The sequence below is a fragment of the Callithrix jacchus genome, chromosome 2 (assembly GCF_049354715.1).
Source record: "Callithrix jacchus isolate 240 chromosome 2, calJac240_pri, whole genome shotgun sequence".
In the NCBI taxonomy this organism is placed as follows: Eukaryota; Metazoa; Chordata; class Mammalia; order Primates; family Cebidae; genus Callithrix; species Callithrix jacchus.
Window position 1 is genome coordinate 12,534,653 of NC_133503.1, and position 20,762 is coordinate 12,555,414.

Here is a 20,762-nt window from a genome sequence, read left to right on the forward strand (position 1 = left end):
AGCACTTTGGGAGGCTGAGGCAGGCGGATCACCTGAGATTGGGAGTTCAAGACCAGCCTAGTGAACAAGTCAAAACTCCGACTCTACTAAAAATATAAAAAAATGAGTTGGGCGTGGTGTCGGGCACCTGTAATCCCAGATACTCAGGAAGCTGAGGCAGGAAAATCCCTTGAACCTGGGAGGTGGAGGTTACAGTGAACTGAGACCCCACCACTGTACTCCAGCCTGGGCGACAGAAATGGATTTATTACAGAATGAGACCCTGTCTGTAATAAATAAAACAGTTTAAACAACTAAATCAATAAACAAAAAGACTTACAGAAGCAGCCAGGAGGGCAGGGGCTTGGGGATGGCAGAATGGGACACAGAGGGGTGGACAGTGGCAGGGTGAGTGGCAGGCAGGAGGAAGAGAGACAGAGCCGCAAGCAGGAGAGACAGGTGACCCATCACCGTCACCTCCAAATGTGCCATGACCAAACAGGCAGGCTCTCGGCACGAGGCTTTTTATTCTAACAGCACTGGGCGGGCCCCGCCCACCTGGCAGACGGTTCCTGGAGTGAGACTGGTCTTTCCTAGCAGGTAAGACACAGTTTTGTTGGGTGAATGAGTGGCTCCTCTCTTGGTCCGGGGAGAGCCCCCTCCATTGGGCAATGCACAGCGGCCCTTCCTCTCTGGGAATGCCCAGGCTCACACGGTCCACTTCAGACACCTGCAGACAGAGAGGGAGCCAGGATGAGGGAAGAGGTCTGGGGAGGCTGTGGGAAGGAGGGAGTGGGGAATGAACGGCAGGTTCCAAGCTCACCTGGTCTCCTGGTGGGTCCCCAGACAGCGCACAGTACAGTACCGGGCACCACAGCTGACACAGGTGTAGGGGGAGGGGAAGCCGCACACAGCACAGAAGGGGCGCTGGGGCCGCGAGGGGGGCCCCGCACAGGCTGTCAGGTAGTTGGGGCCCTCGGCCACACTCAAGTTCTGCAGAGACAAGGGGCCAGCTCTAGGACTCCTCCTCCCACCTGAGCAGCAAACACCTGCCGGGGCCAGGCTCACCCCTGCCCTGGGGGCGTCCTCCCAGGCCAACCCTCGTCTCACCTGCTCCTCCAGCAGGGCCTGAAAGTTTTTTCGGAAGCGAAGTTTAAAATGATCACCTCGAGTTTTCTTCTTTTTCTTTCCTAGGGGTCAAGGGCGATCAGCTGCATGGCACTTGCCCAGAAAGACAGCAGCTTTCTCTGGTTATCACTCCCCATGCCCACGTGCCCTCCTGGTTCTTTTTTTGAGACAGAGTCTCACTCTGTCACTCAGGCTGCAGTGCAGTGGTGCAATCGCAGCTCACTGCAACCTCCACTTCGCAGGTTCAAGTGATTCTCTTGCCTTGGCATCCCAAATAGCTGGGATTACAGGCGTCCACCACCACACCTGGCTAATTTCTTTTTTTTGTATTTTTAGTAGAGATGGGGTTTCATCATGTTGGCCAGGCTGGTCTTGAACTCCTGACTGCCCACCTCAGCCTCCCAAAGTGCTGGGATCACCGGTGTGAGCCACTGCACCCGGCCCTGCCTTCCTGGCTGTAAGTTGGCCCCTTGCTACTAGCCACTGACCTCCACCCCAGTTCTCCAATCCCAGCCGACCGTAACCTCCATGCCCCTAAACCTAAGGCTTCATGTCAGAGCTCATCCAGTCTCTCTTGTTTATTTCACATACACGAGAGGAAACTGAGGCACAGAAAGGGGGTGTGGTTGCTCATAGCCACAGGAGCCAGTCACCAGCAGAGGCACCAGGAGCTCCTGGGTCCTCCCACCGCCAGAGTTGGGCAGACTCTCCCCCTTCCCCACAGTCCCGCCCCCACTTCCTCCTCCACCTGACTCACCGGTGTCCGCATCGTCATCGAACTGAGGCAGCCTCTTGCCGAGCTGAGGGAGTCCTGCGTGGGGATCATCCTGGAAGTTGTCATTCTCCAGGGCCTCCAGCTGCCGGTTGATGCGACGCTGCCGGGCGGCCCGGTCCAGCACCCGCCGCTGCCCAGGGTCCTGGGAACGGACTGGATGGGGCAGGGCCCACAAAGTTACAGGGGTTCCAGGAAAGAGGAGCGGCTCGGCCATGGCTCTGGGTAAGGCGAGGAAGGCACCCAGGGTGGGAGCCACAGCACTCTGACCTCATCCCCATCACCAAGCCCTCAATCCCCGTCTCCTCCCGGGCCAGCCCCCAGCCCATGCTTCCTGTCCCGCCAGCTGAGACTCTTTCAGTCTCTCTCGCCTGTTTTCTCCGCCTTCCTCCCAATCCCAGTCCCAGCCAGTGAGACCCCTCCTGGAGACAGCTGACTGCCGACAGGGGAGGCCACGGCGCCCGCCCTTGGGGCTTCCAGGCTATCCTGGGCCCTCAATGCACATGGCCCTCATGCTCAGCAGCTCATCTCCCACCTCAGAGGAACCAGGGGCCACCCACACTTGGACGCGCTCATCTTCCAGGCCACCCACCCGAAAATGTGGTGCCAAGCGGGCACACCCCTGCCCCGGGGCCCCCCAAGTCCCACCACTGCACCTAAGCTTTCCCCTGCAGCCCATTCCCTTCCTCTCCCACCTTCAACCCCTCCTCCTCAACTGGCACTTTACTTTCCATGAAAAACCTGGCGACACTCATGGGTCTACCACTTCACAGCTCCTCCTTCAGAGTAATAATCCACAAGACGTGTCGCTTCTTCACCTCCCACCCTCTCCTTGACACCCCAAATCTGAATATCCAAGGGGACCACCCACACTCCAGGCACAGATGCCCTCCTCGGAGCCACTCCCGGGGTGCCTTCCTGGCCTCCTCCTCGGACCTGAGCCCTGTCCACCCTGTGCCGGTGCTGACTACCTTCATCGAGTAGAAAGAGACCCTTTGCTTGCTTCCTTGAAAAGATTGCGGGGATTCTCCATGTCCAGTAATGCTGCTCAGGCTCCAGCTCGGCTGCTGCCCTGCCTCTACGGAGGTGGCTGGCCCTCTTCTCTGCTCAGTCTACGCACTCTTCCTGGGATTTCGACTCTAAACAAAGGGCTCTGATGATCACCCACAAGCAAATGACTCCCAGAGCAATTCCCTCAACCCAGAACCCGCTCCCAGGCTCCACAAAGGGCCGTGCAGCGGCACCTGTTGAGCCGGGCATGGTGGCACACACCTGTAACCTCAGCACTTCGGGAGGCCAAAGTGGGAGGATTGCTTGATGCCAGGAGTCAGAAACCAGCCTGGGCAGCATAGCCAAACCCCATCGCTACAAAAAATTAAAAAATGAGCCAGGCCTGTTGCACATGCCTACAGTCCCAGCTACTCGGGAGGCTGCGGTGGGAGGATTACGTGAGCCGGAGAGGTTGAGGCTGCTGTGTGCAGTGCTGTGATCACGCCACTGCCCTCCAGCCTGAGTGACAGAGCAAGACTCCAAAACAAACAAACAACAACAACAAAAATCAAAACGAAAAAAGAAATCATCTGCTGGCCCCACTGAAACTCAAAGTTTTTCCATCCAGGTCTGCTCCTGCCTTTTCTCAAGGCAAATGGAACCATCTACACAGACATCCGAACCAGAAGCCTAGAAGCTATTTTCAACCTCTTTCCGAGGCCAGCACAGCAACTCACGCCCGTAATCCCAGGGCTTTGGGAGGCTGAGGCAGGCAGATCACTTGAGCTCAGGAGTTTGAGACCAGCCTGGCCAACATGGCGAAACCCGTCTCTACGAAACACAAAAATTGGCCAGGTGTGGTGGCGGGCGCCTGTAATCCCAGCGACTTGGGAGGCTGAGGCACAAGAATTGCTTGAACCTGGGAGGCAGAGGTTGCAGCGAGCTGAGACAGCGCCACTGCACTCCAGCCTGAGAGACAGAGTGAGACCCTGTCTCAAAAAACAAAAACCCACTTTCCTCATTGCCTTAGCAGCTATTCACCAGGTTCTGTCATTTTACATAATATAGCTCTTTATTCATTAAACAAATATGAAGCAGCTGTTAACCATAATCACAGCAGCAGCAGCTCTAGTAGCTATTGCTTGTGGGGCACTCGCTATGAGCCAGGCACCATGCTCAGCTCTTTGCATAACTTGAACCATTTAACCCTTACAACAGCCGTGTGGGACAGTACCGTTAACATCCAGTTTACCAGCATTCAGAGATTAAGAAATGTGTCCAAAGTTCACACAGCTAGCAAGTGGCCAGGTCAGAATCCAAAGCACCGCACAGCATCAAACAGCATGACGTGGCCGGCGCGGTGGCTCACGCCTGTAATCCCAGCACTTTGGGAGGCCAAGGCGGGCGGATCAAGAGGTCAAGAGATCAAGACCATCCTGGCCAACATGGTGAAACCCCATCTCTACTAAACAATACAAAAATTAGCTGGGTGTGGTGACGCGAGCCTGTAGTCCCAGCTACTTGGGAGGCTAAGGCAGGAGAATTGCTTGAACCCAGGAGGCGGAGACTGTAGTGAGCCGAGATTGCACCATTGCCCTCCAGCCTGGAGACAGAACAAGACTCTGTCCCCCCCCGCCCCCCCAAAAAAAGAGCATGACCTTCCCAGGCACAGTGGCTCACACCTGTAATCTCAGGTTACTGGGAGGCTGAGGTGGGTGGATCCCTTGAGCCCAGGAGTTCGAGGCCAGCCTGGGCAACATGGCAAAACCCCATCTCTACAAACAAATACAAAAATTAGCCAGGCATGGTTGCACACACCTGTGGTCCCACCTATTCGGGAGGCTGAGGTGGGAGGATGGCTTGAGCCCAGGAGCTCAAGGCTGCAGTGAGCCATGTTTGTGCCACTGCATGCCAGCCTGGGTGACATAGCAAGACCCTGTTCCAAAAAAAAAACCAAGGTGGAGTGCCTTGGCTCACACCTGTAATCCCAGCACTTTGGAAGGCTGAGATGGGTGGATCACCTGAGGTCAGGAGTTCAAGACCAGCCTGGCCAACATGGTGAAACCCCATCTCTACTAAGAACACAAAAAATTAGCCAGGCGCGGTGGCGTGTGCCTGCAATCCCAGCTACTCAGGAGGCTGAGGCAGGAGAATCACTTGAACCTGGGAGGCGGAGGTTGCAGTGAGCTGAGATTGTGTTACTGCACTCCAGCCTGGGTGAGTCCATCTCAGAAAAAAAAAAAAAAACCACCATGATCTTGATCACTGTACTACTCTGTCTCCATTCCAAACGCCAGACAGTGCTCTGGGTTCTGGGGTGCAAAGGCTTTCAGTCTGGTGGTAAACACAACTAATTAATCAACCAACACAGCAAGTAGAGCATGGGGCAGGCTGGGATACAGAGTCTAAAGTGCTGCAGAGCCCAGGCCAGAATCACCCAATCTGGCTTTGGAGTAGTCAGGGCAGACTTCCCAGAAGAAGGAGTCTAGGTTAATGCCTCCCTGGCGAATGGCCTGGCCAGGGGAGACAGCAGGGAGTTTCAGGCCTCGAGGTCGCCATGAGAAAAGTCATGGCTGGGAGACTGCGGTGCCTTTGAAAAACTTAAAGGGCCAAGCACAGTGGCCCATGCCTGTAATCCTAGCATTTTGGGAGACCGAGGCAGGAGGATCACCTGAGCTCAGGAGTTCAAGACCAGCCTGGACAACACAGTGAGACACCTATCTCAACAAAAAATATAAAAACTAGCCCAGCATGGTGGCCCGCACTCACCTGAGGTCCCAGCTACTCAGGAAGCTGAGGTGAGAGGATCACTTGAGTATGGGGAGGTTGAGGCTGCAGTGAGCTATACAGAACCACTTCATTCCAGCCTGGGTGACAGAGTAAGACGGTATTTAAAAAGAAAAAAAAGCCTTTGCTGCTGGGTGCGGTGGCTCACAACTGTAATCCCAGCATTTTGGGAGGCCAACATGGGTGGATCATAAGGTCAGGAGTTCAAGACCAGCCTGGCCAACATAATGAAACCCCGTCTCTACTAAAAATACAAAAACCAGCCAGGCATTAGTGGCGTGTGCCTGTAGTCCCAGCTACTCAGGAGGCTGAGGCAGGAGAATCTCTTGAACTTGGGAAATGGAGGTTGCAGTGAGCTGAGATCGCACCATTGCACTCCAGCCTGGGCTACAGAGTAAAACTTTGTCTCAAAAAAAAGTCCCGGCACAGTGACCTCACAGCTCATGTGAGATCAGGAGACCAAGACCATCCTGGCTAACATGATGAAAGCCCATCTCTACAAAAAAAAAAAAAAAAAAAATTTAGCTGGGCATGGTGGTGGCATGCGCCTGTAATCCCAGCTACTCAGGGGGGTTGAGACAGGAGAATTGCTGGAACCTGGGAGGTGGAGGTTGCAGTGAGCCAAGATCACACCACTACACTGCAGCCTGGGCTATAGAGCAGACTCCATCGAAAGAAAGAAAGAAAAGGAAGAAAGAAAGATAGGAAGGAAGGAAGGAAAGAAAAGAAAGAAAGAAGAAAGAAAAAAAGCAAGCCTTTGCTGGCTCTCCACTGCCTCCCCACAGAGTTCAAACTCCTGGGCAGTGCCTATAATGCCTTTAAAAATGTAACCTTTCCGCAGCCTTCCACGCTTTCTTATTACTCTGTAAGATCCAAACTGCAGACTTGGCTTCCTGAGCGACTTGCTTTTTCTTGCTTTACTGCCTTTGCACGTGAGGTTCCCACTGTGAGAAACCCTAACTACACTTTCAAGACTCAATTCAAGCTTTTTCGCTTTTCCTTCCAAGCTTTCACTGTCCCCTCCCCCCGAGAAGCTGGGCTAGATGCCACTCCTCCCTGTTCCGAGGCGCTGTGCCCCCCACTGCCATAGCACATATTACAGTGAAACGCAGTGGCAGGTCTGCGTGTCTGTCCCCATTCCAGAAAGCCAATGCTTGGATAACAGAAGTCTCTCTCCTCTTCATCCCCAGCGCCTGGCTTGGAGCAAGCATCAATAAAACGTGATGAAGGGTCAACGCCAGGACTCGAGGGCTGGGGAAGGGATTTAAGAGGAATAGCTGGGCCGGGCGCGGCATCCCAGCACTTTGCAAGGCCGACGCGGAGGATCGCTTGAGGCGAGTTGGAGACCAACCTGCGCAACATAGCGAGAACCCGTTAATACAAAAAAAATTAAAAATTAAAAATTAAAAATTAGCCAGGCGTGGTGTTCATGCCTGCAGTTCCAGCCACTAGGGAGGCTGAAGTGGGAGGATCGTTTGATTCCAGGTGTTCGAGGCTGCAATGAGCTATGACTGCACCACTGCACTCCAGCCTAGGTGACAGAGCGAGACCTTGTCTCAAAAAAAAGGGGGGGAATGACTAAGTAAGAAAATTCTAGGGCTCGTTCGGACTTGGGAAGGGGGCGAACCGCCGGGGGCTCACATACCCGAAGTTTTCTTCTCCACCATTTGCACAATACGATCGACGGGAGAGACTGCTGCGCAAGCGTACTAAACCCAAGGCTTGGGTAGGGGCACAATCACTTCCGGTGGCTGGTACTTCTGCGCGTGCGCTACCACTTTGACTCATTACGTGGCGTTCCCTTGGAGACCAGAAAGCTTTTCGCCATGTTTGATAGGGGCAAAACCACTTCCGGCCTCAGTCTTGCGATATAAATCTTGTGTGAACCACCAAACGGGTTATTTTAAAGAGGTGGTGACGGTGGTCTTACGAAAAACATTATTTTCCTCTGGTCCTTGTGAAGATCACAAAGGCAGCCCCTGGAGCTTCTCCCCGGGGCAGAAGAGGAAGTGGGCCGGACTGTCAAAGAAAGTGGCCGGCTTCCGTGGGCAATCCGAGGTTCCTAGTGGCCCTCTGCAGAAATCTCAATCCCCAGTTTCCCGGGGCCTCCGTCCCGCCGGCTCGCGCTTCCTCCCTCCCTGTCCCGCCACCCGCTGGCTCTCCCCGTCTTCCGCCCGCACTCTCCCGGCAGGGCTGCGCCCAGAATCCGCCCCCGCGTCCCGCCGGACCCTCCGCCAGGGGTCACTGCCCCGTCCGGGTTTCAGTTCCATAAGTGTCAAGCGGCTGGTTCGGCCCAGAGTCCCGGTCTCAGACCCGCCGGCCGGAGCCGCCGCCCCTCCCCCGCCTCCGGTGCACCCGGGACAATCCTCGCCTTGTCTGCGGCGCCGGCATCTGGAGCTTTCTGCAGCCTCCGGATACGCCTTTTTTCCAGGGCGTGGCCCCACCCCGGCTGCTCCCCGCGGCGGCCGCACAGCAGCCCGGGCGCCCCCTTCCCGCCGCCCCCGTCCGGAGCTGGGATCAAGGCGCGCCGCTCAGATCCCGGGATCCTGGGTGCTGTCTGGGCCCGCTCCCCACTATGGCCTCCTCGGGCCCGGGACCCCGGATCCTGCTGCTCTTGCTGCTCTTGCTGCTGCTGCTGCTGCCCCCAGCGGCTTCAGCCTCCGACCGGCCCCGGGGCCGCAACCCGGTCAACCCAGGTGAGATCCCAGGGAGGCCGGGCACGGCAGAGGCGACAGAGACTGACGTGCCTGCCAGCCTGGCCCGGAGGGGGTCCGGAGCTCGAGGAGGTATCCGGCCCGTCCCCCGCCCAGCGTGCTCTTGATGCCGAGTAGCGCCAAGCCCCTTACCCATCCCCACCCTGAACTGGGGGTCCTGACCTCCAGAGCAAAGGGACTTGGAATTCCTGGGCGCCACTCCCACCCTGCCCTTCCTGCGGTTAGAGTGGGTGAGGAGAGTTTAAGAGGGCGAGGGAAGGGAAAAAGGGAGGGAGGTAGAGCGAGAGACAGCAAACACGTGGGGCCCGGCGCTGGGCGGATGGGTCCCAAGCGCCAGCTCCCCCTGGTAACAGAGAAGCTGCTGGTGATCACTGTGGCCACCGCTGAGACTGAGGGGTACTTGCGTTTCCTGCGCTCTGCAGAGTTCTTCAACTACACCGTGCGGGTGAGGAGAGGGAAAGCCCCCAGCGCCCCTGGGAGGGGGTCCCAGCAGGAGGGGTGGGCTGAAGTCCGGTTGCCCAGGTCCCCACTGTGAGCCTGGTCAGAAGCTGCCCCCCCCCCCACAACTCCCCAACCCTCGCCTGGCACTGGGCATCTCTCCCGCAGACCCTGGGCCTGGGAGAGGAGTGGCGAGGGGGTGATGTGGCCCGAACAGTTGGTGGAGGACAGAAGGTCCGGTGGCTAAAGAAAGAAATGGAGAAATACGCCGACCGGGAGGATATGATCATCATGTTTGTGGACAGGTAACAGGGCTGGGAAAAGGGAGCAAGGTAAGGGTTCTGAGGTTCCTACTGGACCCCTGCTCATCCTCCCCTTCCTCGCCCAGCTATGATGTGGTTCTGGCCGGCGGCCCTTCAGAGCTGCTGAAGAAGTTTGTCCAGAGTGGCAGCCGCCTGCTCTTCTCTGCGGAGAGCTTCTGCTGGCCCGAGTGGGGGCTGGCAGAGCAGTACCCTGAGGTGGGCACGGGGAAGCGCTTCCTCAACTCTGGTGGTGAGTGGCAGAGTGCCCAAGGCAGAGGGGCCAAGAGCGGTGGGGCACAGAGTGTTCCTGGTGCCTGAGGGCTGGAGAGGGCCTGGGGGACAGGCCGTGGGATGCCGCAAGTCTCGGGGTCAACGCTTCACCTCCCCACCAGGATTCGTCGGCTTTGCCACCACCATCCATCAAATCGTCCGCCAGTGGAAGTACAAGGATGACGACGATGACCAGCTGTTCTACACACGGCTTTACCTGGACCCAGGACTGAGGGTGAGGAGGGCAGAAGAGTGGGTGCACCCCACAGCTCTGTGCTAGCGGAGGCCTCAGGCTGAATGGGAGCAGAGGGGCGAACGGGGTGTAAAGAGAAAAATGTGTGCCTGGGCATGGTGGCTCTTGCCTGTAATCCCAGTGCTTTGGGAGGCTTAGGCAGGATTGCTTGAGCCCAGGAATTCAGTACTAGCCTGGACAACGTAGTGAAACCTCATCTCTACCAAAAAAAAAAAAAAAAAAAAAAAAAAATTAGCCAGGCTTCATGGTGCACATCTGTAATCCCAGCTACTTGGGAGGCTAAGGTGGGAGGATCTCTTAAGCGCAGGAGTTTGAGGTTATTTTGAGTTATGACTGCACCACTGCACTCCAGCTAAGGTGACAGAATGAGACCCTGTCTCTTAGAAAAAAATAAAAGAGAAGCCTCGTATGGTGGCTAACACCTGTAATCCCAGCACTTTGGGAGGCCAAGGTGGGTGGATCACTTGAGGTTGGGAATTTGAGTCCAGCCTGACCAACATGGTGAAACCACCATCTCTACTAAAAATACAAAAATTAGCTGGGCACAGTGGCACTCGCCTGTAGTCCCAGCTACTCAGAATAATCGCTTGAACCAGGAGGCGGAGATTGCAGTGAGCCAAGATCGCACCACGACACTCCAGCCTGGGCAACAAGAACGAGAGAAAAAAAGTGAGAAATGATGAAATGATCCTTCCTGATTCTTCCATTTTAACCACTCCATCGCATCTCATTCCATCCAGGAGAAACTCGGCCTTAATCTGGATCATAAGTCTCGGATCTTTCAGAATCTCAACGGGGCTTTAGGTGAGGAGGAAGACAGCAGCAGGTGGGCGATGCTCAGCCTCCGCACTAGGAATCTTGAACTGGGAGAGGCTTCTGGAGGAGCTGAGCTGGCCTGAGCCCACCTCTCTGTGGCTTTGTCGGGCGTCTGAGTGGCCGATGGTGTGAGTCGCACTGTGCTGACGGTACTAGAAGCAAGGGAAGCCAAAGCATGCTGGCGTCTGGGGCACACATGCTGTGCCTGGGCACCCGGCCAGGGGTTTTACTTCTGTGATTTCATTTAACAAGAGAAAGGTCCCTGGTTATCCACCTCCTACAGATGAGGAAAGTAACTTGTGGAGGGGTTAGTGACTTACCTCAGGGGATGGGGAGAAAAGAGATAGAGAGGCCGGGCGTGGTGGCTCACACCTGTAATCCCAGCACTTTGGGAAGCCAAGATTGGAGGATCATTTGAGGTCAGGAATTCTAGACCAGCGTGGCCAACATGGCAAAACCCTGTCTTTACTAAAAAACAGTACAAAAATTAGCCAGGCATGTTGGCAGCCACCTGTAATTCCAGCCACTCAGGAGGCTGAGGCAGGAGAATCACTGGAACCTGGGAGGCAGATGTTGCAGTGAGCTGAGGTCATGCCACTGTACTCCAGCCTGGTGACAGAGCGAGACTCTGTCTCAAAAAAAAAAAAAGCAAGGAGGCTGAACACGGTGACTCATGCCTGTAATCCCAGCACTTTGGGAGGCCGAGGCAGGCAAATCATGAAGTCAGGAGTTCAGGACCAGCCTAGCCAACATAATGAAACCCTGTCTCTACTAAAAATACAAAAATTAGGCTGGGTGCGACAGCTCATGCCTGTAATCCCAGCACTTTGGGAGGCCAAGGCAAGTGGATCATCACCTGAGGTCAGGAGTTCAAGACCAGCCTGGCCAACATGGCGAAACCTCTTCTCTATTAAAAATACAAAAATTAGCAGGGCATGGTGGCACACGCCTGTAATCCCAACTATTCAGGAAGCTGAGGATGGAGAATCTCTTGAACCCAGGAGGTGGAGGTTGCAGTGAGCTGAGATGGCGCCATTGCACTCCAGCCTGGGTGACTGAGCAAGACTCCGTCTCAAAAAAAAAAAATGAGAGAGAACATGAAGAGGGATAGGGATGCTGAGGTTCCCAGTGGCACCCAGCTCAGTTCATCCTGCCCTTCCTCACCCAGCGGCTTCGATATGCTCAGGCAGGTAGTCAGTGGAGCTCTCTGAGCCAGCAGCCTGGTCAGAACTCGAAGGTTCCTGCCCCCCACAAGCCACACTCCAGGATAGTCCCAGTGTCCCTTTATCCCTGGAGAATTTGGGACCCCATATTTAGAAGAACGTGTTGCTCGGCAGCTCCCAGAGAAAGGGGGTCTGAATCCTGGCCTTTTTCTTCCCCAGATGAAGTGGTTTTAAAGTTTGATCGGAACCGTGTGCGTATACGGAACGTGGCCTACGACACGCTCCCCGTTGTGGTCCATGGAAATGGTCCTACTAAGGTGCCACCAGTGGCTTCAACCCCTGCCCTGCCCTGCCCCAACCCCTGGGCATCTCCAACCCTTCTGAGAAGCCGGCCCTCCCCAGCTCCCACAGCAGAGGTGCCCCACCTCCACCCTGGAGGCCTCAGCCACTCAGCCTCTGTCTCTCCCCAACAGCTGCAGCTCAACTACCTGGGAAACTATGTCCCCAATGGCTGGACTCCCGAGGGAGGCTGTGGCTTCTGCAACCGGGACCGGAGGACACTCCCGGGGGGGCAGGTGAGGCAGGGGTGCCGGGAAAGAAGGCAGCATGCTGAGCAGGAGGTGCAAGGACAGTGGGCTGGGTGTTGGTGGGGGCAATGCCCCTGAGTCCCCGAAGCTGGCAGGGTGGAGGGTGGGTGGGGGCGGCGGGAAGTCCAGGCTTCCCTCTGAGCACCTTCGTGTCGCATCTTCCAGCCTCCCCCCCGGGTGTTTCTGGCCGTGTTTGTGGAACAGCCTACCCCATTTCTGCCCAGCTTCCTGCAGCGGCTGCTGCTCTTAGACTATCCCCACGACAGGATCACCCTTTTCCTGCACAATAACGTGAGACCCCCCCGCCCCCCAAAGCCTCTCCCAAAGGACCCTTCCCCTGCCCTAATCAGCACTCCCGTGCCCCCACCCCCATAGCCTACCTGCACCCCCATCCCTCAAGGGCCGCCTCCTTGCCCTCTGAGCCCGTCCCCCATGTCAACCCCTCCCCAGGAGGTCTTCCATGAGCCTCACATCGCTGACTCCTGGCCGCAGCTCCAGGAACACTTTGCAGCCACGAAGCTGGTGGGGCCAGAGGAGGCTCTGAGCCCAGGCGAGGCCAGGGACATGGCCATGTGAGCAGGCACTGGGCAGGGAGGAGGGCAGGATGAGGGTGCAGGGTGGGGGTGGCTGCCACCCGCTGCCTGGCCCTCGCCTCACCTATCACCCTTCCAGCTCCTCCCAGGCTTCTCCACTCGCATCCTTGCAGTTCCCACGCTGTCACATCCCCTCCCCACCCTTGCTAGCTCACCCAGACAGCGGAGAGCCTGGGGAAAGAAGGCCAGATGCTGCCTCCCTCCTCTTCTCCTGGGGTGGGGCCAATTCCCCATCCCCACCTGCCTCCCTGCCTGCTGCTGTTTGAGCTCAGCTCTCACCTCCAGGGACATGTGTCGGCAGGACCCCGAGTGCGAGTTCTACTTCAGCCTGGACGCTGATGCTGTCCTCACCAACCCACAGACCCTGCGCATCCTCATTGAGGAGAACAGGTGGCTTGCCCTCTTTCCCTGCAGCCGGGGGGCACCCCAACAGGCCCCGGGAACCCCACTCCTGCCCTGGGCACTGGGCTCCCCAGGCCTGCTCTCTTCCACCCAGCCCTCACCCTCGCCTGTCCACAGGAAGGTGATTGCCCCCATGCTGTCCCGCCACGGCAAGCTGTGGTCCAACTTCTGGGGTGCCCTGAGCCCTGACGAGTACTACGCCCGCTCTGAGGACTACGTGGAGCTGGTGCAGAGAAAGCGAGTGTGAGTCCCGCCAGCCTGCAGCCCCCTCTTCTGACCCAGGGCCTGGGTAGACCCAAGCCTCCTAGTCACCAGTCAGAGGTGCCATGAGGCCGGGTGCAGTGGCTCACACCTGTGATCCCACTACTTTGGGAAGCCAAGGTATGAGGACTGCTTGAGCCTGGTGAGATCAGCCTGGTCAATATAGCAAAATCTTATCTCTACAAAAAATTTAAAGTATTAGCTGGGCATGGTAGTGAGAGCCTCTAGTCCCAGCTACTACTACAGAGGCTGAGGTGGGAGGATCACTTGAGCTTGGGAGGTTGAGGCTGCAGTGAGCCATGTTTGCACCACTGCACTCCAACCTGGAAACGGGGAGACCCTGTCTCAAGAAAAGAAAAAACAAAGGCCAGGCCTGGTGGCTCAATCCTGTAATCCCAGCACTTTGGGAGGCTGAGGCGGGCAAATCACTTGAGATCAGGAGTTCCAGACCAGCCTGGCCAACATGATGAAAGCCCATCTGTTTTTTTTTTTCTTTTTGAGATGGAGTCTTGCTCTATCGCCAGGCTGGAGTGCAATGGCGTGATCTCGGCTCCCTGCAACCTCCGCCTCCTGGGTTCAAGCAATTCTCCTGCCTCAGCCTCCTGAGTAGCTGGGATTACAGGCACACACCACCATGCCCAGCTAATTTTTGTATTTTTAATAGAGACGGAGTTTCACCATATGGGCCAGGATGGTCTCGATGTCTTGACCTCGTGATCCACCCGCCTCAGCCTCCCAAAGTGCTGGGATTACAGGCGTGAGCCAGTGTGCCTGGCCTTTTTTTTGTTTTTGAGATGAAGTCTTGCTTTGTCACCCAGGCTGAAGTGCAGTGGTGTGATCTCAGCTCATTGCAACCTTCACCTCCTGGGTTCAAGTGATTCTCCTGCCTCAGCCTCCTGAGTAGCTGGGATTACAGGCGCACGCCACCATGCCTGGCTGATTTTTGTATTTTGAGTAGAGATGGGGTTTCACCATGTTGTCCAGGCTGATCTCGAACTCCTGATGTTATGATCCGCCCACTTCGGCCTCCTAAAGTGTTGAGATTACAGGCGTGAGCCACTGCTCCCAGCAGTGAAACCCCAACCAAAAATACAAAAATTAGCCGGGTTTGGTGGCAGGCGCCTGTTAACCCTGCTACTCAGGAGGCTGAGGTGGGAGAATTGTTTGAACCTGGGAGGCGGAAGTTGCAGTGAGCTGAGATCGCACCACTGCACTCCAGCCTGGGTGACAAAGCGAGACGGGGTCTCAAAAAAAAAAAAAAAAAACAAGAAACAAGAAACAAAAAAGAAGTGTCACAGCTTGGGGCAGGGACCGACTGCATTTGTGGAGAGGGGATGCCTGTGACCAGCAGTGCTTGATAAGGGACATGGAGGGGTCTTATGTTCAGGGACTTCGATGCTCTGCGGGAAGAAGGGCTTCCTGGGATGAGCTGGGTAGAATTTGGGGGGCTGCCCCCCCAGCTGACCATGGTGTCGGTGCCTCCAGGGGCGTGTGGAATGTGCCATACATCTCCCAGGCCTATGTGATCCAGGGGGAGACCCTGCGGATGGAGCTGCCCCAGAGAGAGGTGTTCTCAGGCAGTGACACGGACCCGGACATGGCCTTCTGTAAAAGCTTTCGAGACAAGGTGAGTGCGCACCCGGTCTGGCCTGGGGGCCTGATGCTAAGATGCTGGGGACAGACCCCAGGTGCTGCCGGCATCATGGACACCCCCACCCCACTACAGGGCATCTTCCTCCATTTGAGCAATCAGCACGAATTTGGCCGGCTCCTGGCCACTTCCCGATACGACACAGAGCACCTGCACCCCGACCTCTGGCAGATCTTCGATAACCCCGTTGTGAGTGAGAACCCCGAGCTCAGGTTCCCCGCCCTGTGCTAAGGAAGACATCAAGCACGATGGCTGCCACCAGCACAGGACGCTGAGCAGGAAGGGGAGGCCCCTGGGGGCTGGGAGACAGGAGGGCACAGGTCTGATGTGGCCCCCATCCTCCCACAGGACTGGCAGGAGCAGTACATCCACGAGAACTACAGCCGGGCCCTGGAAGGGGAGGGAATCGTGGAGCAGGTGGGTCTGCACAGCCCCTGCCGCCCTCATGGCCATTGCCTTTTGAGGGCCTCCACCTGGATTCAAAGTTGTCAGACTGAGTTCCCCAGGGGCCTGAGGGCTTTCTTCAGGCAAGATGAAGTCAGAGGCAGAATGCAGCATTGATTAGAGGGCCTCTCCTCTCCTGTTGTGTTGGGTATATTGGTGTTACGTATGAAATCACATCTTTAAAGAGGAATGGGGCTAGGCACAGTGGCTCACGCCTGTAATCATATCACTTTGGGAGGCCAAGGCAGGCAGATTGTGAGGTCAAGAGATCAAGACCATCCTGGCCAACATGGTGAAGCCCTGTCTCTCTAAAATTACAAAAATTAGCTGTGCGTGGTGGCACACACCTGTAGTCCCAGCTACTTGGGAGGCTGAGGCAAGAGAATTGCTTGAACCCAGGAGGCAGAGGTTTCAGTGAGCCAAGGTTGTGCCACTGCACTCCAGCCTGGTGACAGAGCGAGATTCCATCTCAAAAAAAAAAAAAAAAATTAGGCCAGGAGCAGTGCTCAAGCCTATAATCCCAGCACTTCGGGAGGTTAAGGCAGGCAGATCAGTTGAGGTCAGGAGTTCCAGACTAGCCTGGCCAATATTGCAAAACCCTGTCTCTACTAAAAAATCAAAAGTAACAAAAATTCGCTAGACGTGATGCTGGGCACCTGTAATCTCAGCTACGCGGGAGGCTGAGGTGGGAGAATCACTTGAATCTGGGAGGCACAGTTTGCAGTGAGCCAAGATGGTGCCACTGTACTCCAGCATGGGTGACAGAGAGAGACCCTGTCTCAAAAAAAAAAAGAAAGAAAAAATTAGCTTGGCATGGTGGCATGTGCCTGTAGTTCCAGCTACCTGGGACGCTGAGGTGGGAGGATTGCTTGAGCCGAGAAGGTTGAGACTATAATGAGCTCTGATTACGCCACCACACTCCAGCCGGGTGACAGAGCAACACCCTATCTTTAAAAAAAAAAAAAAAAAAGAGGGATGCACTGTTATGGAAATTTGGAAACCACTGTCCCAGATGAGGGGCTCCAGGGCCCTTTGCCACCTCCGCCATGCCAGATCCCAGATCTCAGCCTTGCCTTTCCCCCCAGCCCCTACCTGGCGGGTCCTCCGGCTGTTCTCACAGAGCCTTCCCTGCTCCCTGCTGTCCCTTCCCATTCTGCCTGCTGCCTGTCCGCTTCCCAATTCTGCACCGTCACCTAGCCCTGTTCTCCCCCACCCTGTCCTCAGCCATGCCCAGACGTGTACTGGTTCCCACTGCTGTCAGAACAAATGTGTGATGAGCTGGTGGAGGAGATGGAGCACTACGGCCAGTGGTCAGGTGGCCGGCATGAGGTGAGGGCCTGGGTGATGAGGCCGGAGGGCTCCCTGGAGGAGGGGGTACGGGTCTAGTCAAGGAGCAATGGAATCAGGAAAGTGGGAGCAAAGAGGGGTTCCCAGAGGGGAGGCAGACCCTGGGGTCACCACTGCATTCATTCATGTATTCAAGAAATATTTCCTCCTGGGCACGGTGGCTCATGCCTGTAATCCTAGCACTTTGGGAGGCCGAGGCAGGAGGATTGCTTGAGCCAGGGAGTTTGAGGCCAGCCTGGGCAACATAGCAAGACCCTGTCTCTACAAAAAGTTTAAAAATTAGCTGGGTGTGGTGGTGTGAGCCTGTGGTCCCAGCTATTCAGGAGGCTGAGGCTGAAGGATCACTTGAGCCCCAGAGTTAGAGGCTGCAGTGAGCTATGATCACACCATAGCACTCCAGCCTGGGTGACAGAGCAAGACTCTGTCTCTAAAAAAAGAAAAAAGGAAATATTTCCTGGGCCACTGTCCTAGACTGCACTGGAAGAATGCCTCAGGCCGGCCGGGTGTGAGCAACAGCGGCCACCCAGCTTCTAAGGCTGTGATAAGCAGCCTGGGCACATGGAAGCCATGGGGAAGCTTTGACCCAGGCTTGGGAGGACTAGGGCGCTTCACAGAACAGGTGACATCTTAGCTGAGACTTGAAAGGCCGGGAGCAGTGAGTCAGGCTGAGAAGTAGCAGAGAAGACTGTTCCACACAGAGGTATACAGGTGCAAAGGCTGGGGAACAGGAGGAAGGAGGCTGGACTGCCCTATGGGGCACCATGGCTAGAGGGTGTGGGTGGCTCAGTGCCTTCCACCCTCAGGATTCCAGGCTGGCTGGAGGCTACGAGAACGTGCCCACTGTGGACATCCACATGAAGCAGGTGGGGTATGAGGACCAGTGGCTGCAGCTGCTGCGGACGTATGTGGGCCCCATGACTGAGAGCCTGTTTCCCGGCTACCACACCAAGGTGTGCCCCCCACCTGCTCGCTGCCCCCACCTGCCCGCTGCCCCCCACCTGCCCACTGCCCCCCACCTTCCCCACCCCAGTACCGGGCTGGAAGTCTCCACGCAGACCCCTTTCAGCCCCCACAGTATTTGGGCGCCATGCACTTTGGTTCCCAGGGGAATGAGAAGCTGCAGGAGGCAGCCTCTGGGAGAGGAGGGAGCCAGGCTGAAACCCCAGGCCAGGCTTGGCCCTAACCTAATACCAGTGAGCTAGGAGACCCTCCCATGCAGGGGCCCCACCAACCATCCCCTCTCCTCCCTGGACAAGGACTGTCATCTCCCTGAAGATCCCCTGCGATGACCGGGCATGGTAGCTCACTCCTGTAATCCCAGCACTTTGGGAGGCCAAGGCAGGCAGATGATCACCTGAGGTCAGGAGTTCAAGACCAGCCTGGCCAAGATGGTGAAACCTCGTCTCTACTAAAAATATAAAAATTAGCTAGGCATGGTGGTGTGTGCCTGTAATCCCAGCTACTCGGGAGGCTGAGGCAGGAGAATCCCTTGAACCCAGGAGGCAGAGGTTGCCTTGAGCCGAGATTGAGCCACTTGCACTTCAGCCTGACAGAGCGAGACTGTCTCAGAAAAATATAAAAATTAAAGACTCCCTACGCTCACAGCTGTCCCTGCAGCCTCTTCCCTCCTGTTTCCCAGGCGCGAGCGGTGATGAACTTTGTAGTCCGCTACCGGCCGGACGAGCAGCCCTCTCTGAGGCCACACCATGACTCATCCACCTTCACCCTCAACGTCGCCCTCAACCACAAGGGCCTGGACTATGAGGTGCGCCCCTGCCACTCCACCCACCCACTCTTCACCTCGGGACCCTCGGGTCCCCTCCTAGAGCCTCTGCTTGCACCCCCAGCTCCCCTCCCTGCTTATTTCCCCGTGATTTCGTGGGTGTCAGCTCCTAGGTGGCTTCTGGGCAGGCGGCCTCCGCTTCCTCCTGGATCTTCTTTACCTACAGGCTCCCCAGCCCTCCCCCATATCTGCCATCTCCCTTGTCACCCTGGTCTTCCACACCGTTCTCCCTGGTCTACCTGCCCCACCCCCTATATCTGCCTGTCCCACCCCCCTGTGCCCACCTGTCCCGCCCCCTGGCCTGGCTGCCCCGCCCCTTGGATCTGCATGCCCCGCCCTCTGTCAGCCTCTTCAGGCCCAAGATTCCTTTCCCTTCTCTTTCCAGGGAGGCGGTTGCCGCTTCCTGCGCTACAACTGTGTGATCTCGTCCCCGAGAAAGGGCTGGGCCCTCTTGCACCCCGGCCGTCTCACCCACTACCACGAGGGGCTGCCCACGACCCAGGGCACGCGCTACATCATGGTGTCCTTTGTCGACCCCTGACACTCAACCACTCTGCCAAACCTGCCCTGCCGTTGTGCCTTTTTAGGGGGCGTGGCCCCCATCCTGGGAGTGGGGGGATGAGTCTCTCCCTCTCCCCGTTTCCTGAGTGCATACTCTGTGTGCCTGAACTGAATGTGTCTCGTTGCTCCCAACACACAGCCCTCTCAGGAAGCTGCTGGAGTCCCCGCCTCTCCCCTCCGCCCCCAGGGGTTCATGGGGACTGGGCTTCTGGGGGCTCCCTGCGTGATAAATTATGAACGTTCCTCAGCCTCAGTCCCAATAAAGGACAGTTTGTAAGTCTGGAGTCCATTCATTTGCCCATTGACCCCATTCCCCTTCCTGCCACCAGCGTGGAGGGGAGAGACCCTGAAAAGTGAAGACAAGAAAAAAAAGGGAGAGGCAGAATGTTAGACCCTCATGGGAACCTGGAGGCTTCCCTGGCCCCCACGTTCCCCTTCCCCTGTATTGACTGAGCTGGAGAGAGTGCGTGAGAGGGCACAGACCAAGAGAAGGACATCTCAGGTTGGGCACAGTGGCTCACACTGTAATTCCAGTACTTTGGGAAGCCAAGGTGGGCAGAGGATCGCTGGAGGCCAGGAGTTCAAGACCAGCCTGGACAACATAGCAATATCCCATCTCTACAAAAAATAAATTAGCTGGACATGGTGGCTCACACCTGCAATCCCAGCACTTTAGGAGGCTGAGGTGGGTGGATCACTTGAAGTTGGGATTCAGGACCACCCTGGCTAACATGGTGAAACCCTGTCTCTACAAAAAGAATACAAAATTAGGCTGGGCACTGTAATCCCAGCACTTTGGGAGGCTGCCAGAGGGTGGATCACGAGGGCAGGAGTTCGAGACCAACCTGGCCAGATGGCAAAACCGCGTCTCTACTAAAAAATACAAACATGAGCTGGGCGTGGTGGCAGGTGCCTTTAATCCCAGCTACTCAGGAGGCTGAGGCAGGAAAATCATTTTCACCTGGGAGGCAGAGGTTGCAGTGAACTGAGAGGCACTCTACTCTGGGTGACAGGTTGAGATTCCATCTAAAAGAAAAAAAAAATTAACTGGGCATGGTGGCACATGCCTGCAATCCCAGCTTACTTGGGAAGCTGAGGCAGGAGAATTGCTTGAACCTGGGAGGGGGAGGTTGCAGTGAGCCAAGATTGCAACATTGCACTCCAGCCTGGTCAACCAAGAGCAAAACTCTATCTCAAAAGTAAATAAATAAATAGGCTGGGCACGGTGGCTCGTGCCTGTAGTCCCAGCACTGCCGAGGTGGGCAGATCATGAGGTCAGGCATTCAAGACCAGCCTGGCCAACATGGTGAAACCCTGTCTCTACTAAAAATACAAAAATTAGCTGGGTGTGCTGGTAGGCGCCTGTATTCCCAACTACTCGGGAGGTTAAGGCAGAATTGCTTGAACTCAGAAGGCAGAGGTTGCAGTGAGCTGAGATCACGCCACTGCACTCCAGTCTGCAACAGAACAAGGCTCTATCTCAAAAAAAAAAAAAAAAAAAAAAAAAAGCTTTCCAGCCAG

The 20,762-nt window shown here is 56.2% G+C and overlaps 2 protein-coding genes across 3 annotated transcripts; one reads left to right on the forward strand and one right to left on the reverse strand.

Annotated features, from left to right (window-relative positions):
• Window positions 1–219: 219 nt before the first annotated feature.
• ZNHIT1 (zinc finger HIT-type containing 1) lies at window positions 220–7,351 on the reverse strand. The gene is made up of 5 exons (XM_002743966.6): window positions 7,302–7,351; window positions 1,865–2,035; window positions 1,090–1,169; window positions 803–972; window positions 220–709 (listed from the first exon to the last, which is right to left on the reverse strand). Exons 1-5 carry the CDS (start codon window positions 7,321–7,323, stop codon window positions 688–690), a joined length of 465 nt encoding a protein of 154 aa, XP_002744012.1. The 5' UTR covers window positions 7,324–7,351; the 3' UTR covers window positions 220–687.
• Window positions 7,352–7,911: 560 nt separating this feature from the next.
• Window positions 7,912–19,518, forward strand: PLOD3 (procollagen-lysine,2-oxoglutarate 5-dioxygenase 3). 2 transcript variants are annotated; one of them, XR_013529361.1, is made up of 19 exons: window positions 7,912–8,352; window positions 8,724–8,815; window positions 8,977–9,113; window positions 9,197–9,360; window positions 9,503–9,615; window positions 10,374–10,437; window positions 11,832–11,929; window positions 12,086–12,187; window positions 12,365–12,490; window positions 12,650–12,771; window positions 13,078–13,182; window positions 13,312–13,437; window positions 14,941–15,082; window positions 15,182–15,295; window positions 15,455–15,523; window positions 16,775–16,879; window positions 17,701–17,847; window positions 18,154–18,662; window positions 19,066–19,518. XR_013529361.1 is itself a non-coding variant. In XM_035280641.3 (19 exons), the coding sequence occupies exons 1-19, from the start codon at window positions 8,232–8,234 to the stop codon at window positions 19,219–19,221; spliced, it is 2,229 nt and encodes a 742-aa protein (XP_035136532.3). In that variant the 5' UTR covers window positions 7,912–8,231; the 3' UTR covers window positions 19,222–19,518. The 2 variants fall into 2 exon arrangements, 1 of the variants encoding a protein (XP_035136532.3); XM_035280641.3 differs by having other exon boundaries at window positions 18,537–18,662.
• The last annotated feature ends 1,244 nt before the right edge of the window (window positions 19,519–20,762 follow it).

Excerpts from the sequence above, each read along its gene's own strand:
- ZNHIT1 (XM_002743966.6), bottom strand. The coding sequence starts at position 7,323 with ATGGTGGAGAAGAAAACTTCGG. Across the intron at positions 1,170-1,864 it reads CGATGACGATGCGGACACCG|GAAAGAAAAAGAAGAAAACT; the intron begins GTGAGTCAGGTG and ends CTTGACCCCTAG. Across the intron at positions 710-802 it reads GGGACCCACCAGGAGACCAG|GTGTCTGAAGTGGACCGTGT; the intron begins GTGAGCTTGGAA and ends CTCTGTCTGCAG.
- PLOD3 (XM_035280641.3), top strand. The coding sequence starts at position 8,232 with ATGGCCTCCTCGGGCCCGGGACCCCGGATCCTGCTGCTCTTGCTGCTC. Across the intron at positions 15,296-15,454 it reads AGATCTTCGATAACCCCGTT|GACTGGCAGGAGCAGTACAT; the intron begins GTGAGTGAGAAC and ends ATCCTCCCACAG. Across the intron at positions 15,524-16,774 it reads GGGAGGGAATCGTGGAGCAG|CCATGCCCAGACGTGTACTG; the intron begins GTGGGTCTGCAC and ends CCCTGTCCTCAG.